At 54.1% G+C, this 9,364-nt stretch overlaps 1 protein-coding gene across 3 annotated transcripts; it reads left to right on the top strand.

The window, feature by feature from the left end:
* Positions 1–209: 209 nt before the first annotated feature.
* On the top strand, positions 210–8,494 carry CSF2 (colony stimulating factor 2). 3 transcript variants are annotated; one of them, XM_064275349.1, is made up of 7 exons: positions 214–1,416; positions 1,543–1,581; positions 2,322–2,447; positions 3,237–5,084; positions 5,162–5,194; positions 5,670–5,807; positions 6,597–8,494. In XM_064275349.1, exons 1-4 carry the CDS (start codon positions 1,264–1,266, stop codon positions 3,330–3,332), a joined length of 414 nt encoding a protein of 137 aa, XP_064131419.1. In that variant the 5' UTR covers positions 214–1,263; the 3' UTR covers positions 3,333–5,084; positions 5,162–5,194; positions 5,670–5,807; positions 6,597–8,494. The 3 variants fall into 3 exon arrangements, with proteins under 3 accessions (XP_023404192.1, XP_064131419.1, XP_064131410.1); XM_064275340.1 differs by lacking the exons at positions 214–1,416; positions 1,543–1,581; positions 2,322–2,447 and having other exon boundaries at positions 3,730–5,084; XM_023548424.1 differs by lacking the exons at positions 3,237–5,084; positions 5,162–5,194; positions 5,670–5,807; positions 6,597–8,494 and having other exon boundaries at positions 210–1,416; positions 2,322–3,210.
* The last annotated feature ends 870 nt before the right edge of the window (positions 8,495–9,364 follow it).

The raw sequence follows: 9,364 nt of genomic DNA, 5'->3' as shown, positions 1-9,364 counted from the left end.
GCACACAGGGACAAGAAACTCATGGCACAGGACAGCTTGAGCCCATCCCTTGTGCAAACTCGTGCTGCCCTCTCCAAACCTCATTGTGAAAATCAAACACTTGTCTGTCCCTGGAGAGCTGGTGGCTTTTCCAGAAGCAGTTCCTGCTTCCACAGAGGGGCCTCTGAGCTGAAGTGGGGTGGGGATGGGGCCATGTAAGAAACTGAGCCTGGAAGACCTCGCTTGAGAAGCCGCTGTCCCAGGTACCTCGTGTGCGTGCAGCCACAGCCCCGCAGCTGGCCCCTAAAGCTCTTGGCAACGCCCAGTGCAGTAGGTGGGCGCATCAGTGCCCACTTCAGAGGCGCAGCCTATCCTGCAGATAAAGGTGAGGCACGGGTCTTAGGCTCACATAGCCCAGAGGGAAGGGTCACTCAAAGGTAGTGCTGGAGCAGGGTTCAAATGCAGGGGCCTGAGTGGCCCTAGCTGAGGGCCCCGACCCACCGCTGCAGCCTGGGGGTTGAATATGGTTGTATAAACCTGGGCTGTTGCCGTCAGATGGGATCTCACCATGAAGGAATGCTTTGCAACCTTGCTGGCTGGTTGCCGCTGCCTCTGCTCACAGGGTCATGGGGCGGGGGTCCCTGGCTGGGCAAAGCTTGTGGATTGCTCTGGGTGTTGGTGAGAGCTGGTGGGAGCCACCTGTGACTGTGCCAGCTGGACTCTGCAAACATGGACAGTGGGACAAGCCTGTGAGAGCCTCTCACACTTAAATCCCTCACTGTGGCCAGAGGAATGAAGAGAAGGGGGAGAATGGGGTCCAAATGGGCACCAGGGTGGGCAGGCTCCCAAAGGCCTCCTGGGGTAACAGGCAGGACAAGGAGCCTAGGGGTCTTGGAATATGATCAGGTGCCTCCCAAGCCCTGTCCCAGCCACTCTGCCCCAGAAAGTCCAAGCTGTGCCCAGAAGCCCCTCAGAGGAAGGGGATAGCCTCAGGCCAGTCAGACTGCCCAGGGAGGGCTGCAGAGGTTCTAGAAGGTGGGTGGGTGGGCTGCAGGTTCTTGGAAGGGTTCGTTAATGAAAACCCCCGAGCCTGACCACCTGGGGAAAAGGCTCGTGGTTCCCATGTGTAGCTGATAAGAGCCAGGAGATTCCACAGTTCAGGTAGTTCCCCCGCCTCCCTGGCGTTTTGTGGTCACCATTAATCATTTCCTCTAACTGTGTATATAAGAGCTCTTTTGCCAGTGAACCCAGTGCTCAGAGAGAAAGGCTAAAGTCCTCAGGAGGATGTGGCTGCAGAACCTGTTTCTCTTGGCCACTGTGGCCTACAGCATCTCCGCACCCACAGGCAGGCCTGTCACCAGGCCCTCAAGGCACGTTGATGCTATCAATGAGGCACTACGCCTCCTGGAGGACAGTGATGACACTGCTACTGTGATGGTGAGTGAGGCGGGAGTGCAGACCTGTGCCTGGCAAGCCTATGTCTGGCAGCCCCTTGTTCAGCAGCCTGGCCCCAGACGGGACCCGCCTATCAGCTGGATAACATGACGTTTTTCTTTTCTACAGAAGGCAGTAAATGTCGTCTCAGGAAAGTTTGACCCCCAGGTAAGAGGCTTGTTTTCTGACACACCTTCTCAGGGGTCTCTGCTCTCCAGGCTGCTCCCTTTTAGATGGACCCTCATGGGGTTGTCCCTTGCTCTCCAGCCAGGTGGCTGCTGGGGAGGGGGTGGTGGGGGGCAGTGTCCTGGTACGCAAGAGTCCACTGGCCCTGCCCCTGTGGCAGTCACGTGTGCTCCTTTTATCAGTTGAGCAGCCACGGGCAGATCTAGTTTTTGGGGAAATCCAGGGTACAGGTGGTAAGCCGGGGTTACTTCATGAGAGCAGCACTGTGGGCTTGGGTCACTCCCTCTGCCCTGAGGCCCAAGCCCTGTGGAGCTAGGGAGCTGACTTCAGAGGGGTACCAAGGGGCTTCAGGAACAGCCTGTGCTTGAGAAGCAGGTCCAGGCAATGCCCTGCCCTATCCCTTCCTCCCAGATGGTGGGGCAGTGATCTCCTTCCTCAGTGGTGGGGACCCACCAGAGGTGCCAGGCCAGGGGGCTATGGCTGTGCTGGCTGAAGGTGGGCTGAGCCTGAGTGGTGAGGAGGGTCCAGACCCATGCCTGCAGGGGACAGGGCAGTGTGTTTGACCAGACCCAGCATGAGACTACTCAGGAATCACACTGTGCCCCTTCCAGGCCAGTCTCTTGGGCGGATGGGGATGAGAACAGGAAGGAGTGGTGGGAAGGGTGTCTTGTGTCCACCAGGGTACTTGACCACTGTTCACAAAGAACGAATGTTTCCCACAGAAGCCGACATGCCTGCAGACCCGTCTGCGCCTGTACAAGCAGGGCCTGCAGGGTGGCCTCACCAGGCTCGACGTTCCCCTGGACACAATGGCCAAACACTATGAGAAGCACTGTCCCTCTACCCTGGTAAGTGCCCACGCCAGGCCTTCATCTGAATACTGGGCTCCAAGGAGGAAGGTCTCAGCCTTGGAGGGTGGGGACTCCGTGGGGCTTGCCTCTGGGTAGCTGTTCAGGACTCCAGAGGGTTTCTGTCTAGATAGATTTTTAATGATTCGCCTTCCAGAGAAGGAGCAGCCCATTTCCATTACTAGGAGTTAAAGCCATGGAGCTATGATGCCTACAGCGCTCCCTAGTGGAGAGCTGCTGCATTCCTTGTTGTTACTGTCATTATCACTGTTAATGAGGTCAGAGGTGAGGCAAACTCAAGGAAACTCGACCTGGCCAAGGTCCAGGGGAAATGCTGGGCCACCTCCCAACGGGACTTTACCCCGGGCCACATACTTAGAAGGGACAAGGCCCCAGCTCTCCTTTGCTATGGGAAGGGTCTCCTGCCCCTCAGGGCACCCAGAGATGACCTCAGCCTGGTTGCTTTGCCCTGGCTAGAGATAAAAGAGGTCATGGTATGAATGCCTGGCAAACCAGCCTCAGGTTGGGAGACAGGAAGGGAGGTGGCAGCCAGGGACTGATCCTTGGTCAAGCCCCTGGCCCCGCCTGCCGTTGGCAGAGCTATTTACCCCTTGGGTAACACAGGGGTGTCAGCAGTATCACCTGACCCAGCTCAGCGGGCAGGCCCCGGAATGGGCCTTCTGATCTTGAGTTCTAAGAGGCAGCACAAAAACATACTGGCGTGTCCCCATGTTACTCACTCATGCCTGGTACTCAAGCTTTCTTTTTTTCTTTCTTTTTTTTTTAAAGGAAACTGCTTGTAATGAGCAGACTATAACCTTCGAAAGCTTCAAAGGAAACCTGAAGGAATTTCTGCACATCATTCCCTTTGACTGTTGGAAGTAGGTCTAGGAGTGAGGCAGGCCAGTCTACCACCCCCGGCCCCTCCAGCCAGGGGCCTGCCCCGGGACCCTCCCTCCCAGGCCGCTGCCCTCTCCCACACGCACAGAGCCAGAAACTCAGGATCTTCGCCTTGGAGGGACCATGGGGTGGGCCACACCCATGGGGGCAATGGACCTGTCCTGGGCCATGCTGACCCTGATGGGGGTATGGTAGAGTGAGGGACGTTTTACACTGGCAGGGATCTTTAATATTTATTTATGTATTTATCTATATATATATTTATTTATTTATTTATTTAAGCTTATACTCCGTATTTATTTGAGATGTTTTAACCATAATAATAAGTTATTAAAAGTCTCTTTTTACTTGTGTAATTTTTCTGATTTATTTTCAACATTAAGCAAATGCTGGTGGTGCCCCTTGTCCCCACAGGGCAGGGAGGGGAAGAAGCAGGAGGGTGGGATAGGGGTCTAGAGCGGGCTGGGTGCTGTTCGAGGGGCAACCCCGTGAGAGCTGAGAGGAGGTGACCACTGGGCCGCGTAGAGCATTCTGAGCACCTGATGGGCTTCTCTGGGTGCCCAAGGCCTCTCACTCTAGGTTTGCCTGAAAATCCCAGCGACCAGCCCATCTGGAACTGTGGCCCAGAGAAGGGGCATCTTCTTTCCCGGGTGTTGGCTGGTCATTAGCTGCACAGGCTTGCCCTGCCTATAGGCAAACCACCTGTGTCCCTCAGAGGCCCTGGGCCCTGTCCCCCCAGCCCCTGCCCACACACATACCAAGGCTGCAACCACTCCCAAGGTAAATCAACAAACAAACTGTTCAGAGAAAAAGAAACCAAACCACAGGGGTCAGGGCTCAGCACATTTACCAAATTTTCCCCAAAATAGATGATCTTAATCTTCGAGAGTCAGAATGTAAGTTCATAATTTGCTGGTGCATGGGTCTAGTGTGACGATTTTCTGAACTGGTTTTTATTTTTACACGAAGCTTTGAACCCAGTCAGGCACTTTCTCCTAAAATCCATGGCTTTCAGACTGAAAAAATAGTTGTCTTCGCTCCTCCCCCTTGCTTTGCCAGCCAGGCTGGAGGCCTTGTTCCTAAGCCTGGTCCCCTGTGTCCCTCCTGGGGACTGTGGAGGAGTAGGTGTGTCCCAAAGTCTCAGGTGGGCAGTGGGGGCTGACCTTCTGCCGACAGGTGGACCTGGGGATGCTGGCCCTCTCTGCAACCATCTGGGTGCAAGGCGTGGCCCACTTGCTCTTCTGCCCAGGCAGCACCTGCAGACAGCCCCAGTCCTGGCCAAAGACCCACCCCAAACTGCGGCAGAAAGGTCATGACTCCAGTTGTGATTACAAATAAAAGTTCTTAGACCAAGCCTGAATTTTAGTAAAGACAAGGATCCATGAAGTATGCTGTGGGCATGGAAAATGCACGAAAAGCACATCTTGCCCAGTGATAAGGTCCTCTCAGTCTTCGTTGTAAACCAACGATGACTGATAAGAGATTTAGCGTTTCCTCAGACTCACATATATAGGTACCGTGTTCCCACAGAAATGCTGCCAAGCCCAGGGCTCAGATCGGCTCATAGCCGCCTGCAGCAGTACCATGCACCTCTGCGTGCTCCTGGCTTGGACACTCTGGGTGTCCGGAAGCCATTCTGCCCCCATGAAGATCACCACTGCATCTCTCCTTGAAAACCACACAGCCATCTGCGCTGAGATTCAGAAAGAACTTTCAGCTGACAACAGTACGTACAATGTAAGTCTGGGTTTTCATAAATGATTATTTTGTTTTCGGTGCCCTTTGTGTTTCTAACCAATGTCTCCCGTTTCCAGGGCTCCTTCGATAGGCCCCAGAACACCAGCGAGGTAAGGAGTGGCCATCCCTTGGACCTCTCTGACCACATTGGAACAGGGAGAGAGTAATGACCCCAGTCACTACCCAGGAAAGAGATGCGAGCAAGCTATGTTGGAGTGAGAAATCTGGGGAGAAATCAGAGAGTTTGAGGAAGAAGCCTCCAACTCAGACAACAGATGAACCAGTGGCCAGGTGCCGGCTAAGGGGGTAGAGCTTGATGGGGCCTTCAGGGGCAACTGGAGGCCCTGTCTGTGCTCTCTGTGCCTGTCCCGGAGCAGGTCAGAGCCCACGGGGAGGCCAGACACCCACTGCCTCCTTTGCATGGCCCTGCAGGGCCCAGAGGTCTCTGGTGGAAGAGTCAGGATAGGGCCTGAGCCTCAGTCCAGGGCTCCCTCTGGCAAGGGTGGCCAGGGACAGATGAGATTGGGGGTCAGCTGGAACTCTGCTATGCACCGCACCATACCAGTCCCCTCAACCTTGTTTCAGGAGCTCTGCTATGGAAAGTTTACAAAGAACTTCATCTCCACCCTCAAGAATGTATCCGAACTTAACAAAGAAGACTGTCACATAAACAAGGTTTATAAGGACATGAAAGAACTCACCACAATCTGCACAAAGTTGAAAGTAAGTTGCTATTTGCTCTCAGGGGAACCTAAACCATCATCTCCCTGCCACCATGGCCCAGGGCCCAGCAGGACAAAGGGCTTCTTATAGGCCCCACTTGCCAAATGCAAGGTCTCAGGTGCTACTCTTGGGCCAAACAGGTGGCTGTTTTGGGGGACTGTCCACTCACTGATGGGGGCAGGAGAGGGATGAAGATGGGGGAGTGAAGATTCAGGAGTCTTTCTGGAGGCTTCTGCCCAGGACCTCTGCCAAGCCCCCATGGCCAGCAGTCAGTGTGGAGCAGGTCAGAGCAGGGCTGGCAATGGACTCAGCCTGGGGAGAAGGGAGGTGTCCCTCAGTGCTAACCTGAGTCGGGCAGCCAGTCCAAACTTGTTCTAGGTCACTCCACCCTTGGGGCTTCTTCTGGCCTGAGGAGCCCCTCTGGGAACCTGTCATGGGAGGGTGGGCAGTAGTCTAGAGGGCATGTTGTAGGGAAATGACTGAGGAGCTTCTCTTTCTTTGTCCACCTCTTGCACAGTCCCCTGTGAATCCCCACCCTGCTTGTCCTCATGTCCCTGTCACGGGAAGTTGTGGGCCTTGTCTATACCCTTCTGGCTGCCTGCCCAAGGCTATGGATGGTCCTGGGCCCCACCATCACCAGCCGGTGCCCCAGGACCGTCTCTAAGGCAGAGAGAGAGGGCCTGCCTGAGTTACCTTCTAGGGGGCTGGGCCCTTGTGACTTGGAGAACAAGAATTTCCTTTTTTTTTTTCCTGTTAAGAAGATGACTTAAACATGTGTTTCTTATTTAGCCAACAGAATTGCCCAAGAACTGTACTATTGAGCGAAGCAGTTTTTCACAGTTCAAGAAAGCTTTACAGAGTGTTGTCATATCCATAGAAGGATGGAAATCATGTAATACAATCAAGGGCAGCCTCTAGGAGCCAGTCCTCTCGGGAGCCTGGTGCACACTGTTAAAGCTGCAAGAAATGGGATGAGGGGAGCTTCAGAACAATCTCTGCTGGGATGGGGGGGTGGTTTGCTGGTGCTGGCTGCAGAGAAGGCCATGAGTGGGTAAAAGGGGTGGAGGTGGCTGAGGAAACTTTTCTGTAACTGATACATCAGCACCTGCTGTTTCAATAAAGTCCAGGGTGTGGAAATGCTTGTAAGGGAGAGTCATGATAGAGTCCAGCCTCACCGGGCCCAGGGCCCCATAGGCTGAGATGTGGTGGGGGGTGAGGATCCGGGTCTCTCAGGAGGAGCCTCTGGGCCAGGCACAGGTAGGGGGGAGGTTGGGAATCACCTCTTTGGCCCTCCCCTGTTTCTCAGTGCCAGTGGGCACCCAGTAGAGGCTCTGTTGCTCTCTATGCAGCCAAGAAGACAACAGGGGCCACTGGCTGTTTTACTTGCCCCCTCCCCTTCTCCCTGTGTCCTTCAGAATGTGAACAGTCCTTTACCAGATCTCCTCCTCTGCTTCAGTCAGCACCCATCACCCTCAGACTTAGGGTCAAAACCTACCTCGTTGTTTTCTATGACAGCTCCTGGGGGGCTAGAAGTCTAATTTATCCTATTCCCTATCCTTGCCCCACCCCTAAGCCCATCGTCTACGTGGTGCCACAGAAGTAGCAGTCCTGGTAAATGGCTCAAGGAAATGGGGGTTTTCAGGCTGTTCGCAGAGGACTCGGCACAGTGTGGAAGGGGCCCAACAGGATCCAGGGATATCCCCAAAGCCCCAGCCCCCATCCAGACCAGCGCAGAGCATCTGACCTCAAAGCAAAGTCACTTACCTGGCCTGCAAAGCCCCTTACAACCCTCTGATGTCTCCTTGGCATAAAGGCTGTCTTCTCCACTAGTAACACCCTCATACCCCAGAGCCCTGGGCATGACCTGTGTCAAATCTGCCAGCAGCTCAGGTCCTGGAGGGCACCCAGACTGGGCTACAGGCTTTGACCCCCACCCTCAATTCTAACCCTAACCCTAATCATTTGGATGGTTTATTGGAGGTGACTGGGATGATTACTCCACAATGCAAACAGCAAACAGCTTCCTACACCAACTGTGAAACTTCCCAGACCACGAGTTCCTTCACTAAACCAGGACAGATGAAAATCTGTTTGTTCTGGAATATAATAAGGTATCAAACTGCAACCTCAACCTGGTCCTGGCAGACCTGCAGGAGTCTGCATCATCTATCCATTGAGAGATCTTGACGAACATGATGCTTCTGATAGTGCCTGTAGCTAGCATGTGGCAACCACAGATCTTCACAGCCCCGTCCCTTGCCCCAGGATTCCCGGGTCACTCCCTGCTTGTCCCTGCCTTGAAGGGCTGTATCAGGCTGGGGGCCAGCAAGTGTGACTGAGTGAATTTGCCAAATTATTTCATAACATGGAGGGTGCTCCTGTGGCAGAGCCAGGGACCGATGGTGGTTTTGGCCCTCAGAAAGCCCATGATCCATTTGCAAGGGACTGTGAGCTCCTGTCCTTTGGGTACTCTACATGGATACTCAGAGTTCCCAAGGCCATTCCTCTGTAACTGGCAGTAGAGTCTGTGGGGTGCATGGCTGGCTGGGCTGCTGGGGTACGTTAGCCGGAAGAACTGCCAATTTACTGCCCCAGCCTTCTCTTAGCCTGTATGAGGCCCCCTAGCCTTGCGCTCCTGACAATGCCTGAGGTACCTGACAGTAGAGGGCTGGGGCTTCTGTGTACATCCTTGTCATCACCTTATTCCCATGCTCAGAAGAGCAGGATGTCCAAGAACCTGGTCTGCTACTGGCTTGCTGTGTGACCTTGGACAGGTACCTCAGTCTCTCTGAACCACAGAATTTACAAAGGTGGGGTGGGCTCCAGCCCCAGAGGCCAGACCACTGGCTAGGTTTATGATCTTTACCAAACTAGAAAGCCTCAGAACATCTGGTTCAACCTTATGCTGCTGGGAAAACGAGGTCAGACAGGTTGAGAGAGAGCTTTCTGGTGTCTCTCCTGGTAAATGGAAAAGTTGGGGAGGGCACAGGTGGGAAGGTGACTGTACCACATGGAGTAACTGTTTCTTACCTCTTGATAGCTTTAAGCCCCGGTCAAGGTCACTGAACAGCCACCCATGAAGAGACCTGTCTTGAGGTCCACTTTGGTTTTGCATGTGCCTTAGGTTTCCCTCCAATAGGCTGAGATAAGGACAGTGGTGCTGAAGAGGCTTCTGGGGGCTGGGAACAGGTCAATGGTGGGAAGCCATGTGGGGACCGCTCCTGAGGCCTGGGAAGGTCCGGGCCCACAGCTCCCTGGAAGCCTGTCGTCATCATGCCTAGGAGCTAAGGAGACTCTGGTAGATTGGGCTTGGCACTGGGCCCAAGAGACATTGCCCTGACCCCCAGTTGGCTGGGACTGGCCCTGGGCACTCTTGTTTCCCTAGGAGGCCAAGGAATAGGTCTAAATTATATCTCTCAATCTTCAAATGGTTAAGCTCTCGACTACTAGCTGAAAGTTTGGCAGTTCAAACCCATCCAGAGGTGCTTCGGAAGACAGGCTTGGCAATCTGCTTCTGGAAGTTCACAGCCTTGAAAACTCTATGGAGCAGTTCTACT

This window comes from Loxodonta africana, chromosome 2 (genome assembly GCF_030014295.1).
Source record: "Loxodonta africana isolate mLoxAfr1 chromosome 2, mLoxAfr1.hap2, whole genome shotgun sequence".
Lineage (NCBI taxonomy): Eukaryota > Metazoa > Chordata > Mammalia > Proboscidea > Elephantidae > Loxodonta > Loxodonta africana.
This window is presented reverse-complemented; position numbering and strand designations above follow the sequence as displayed.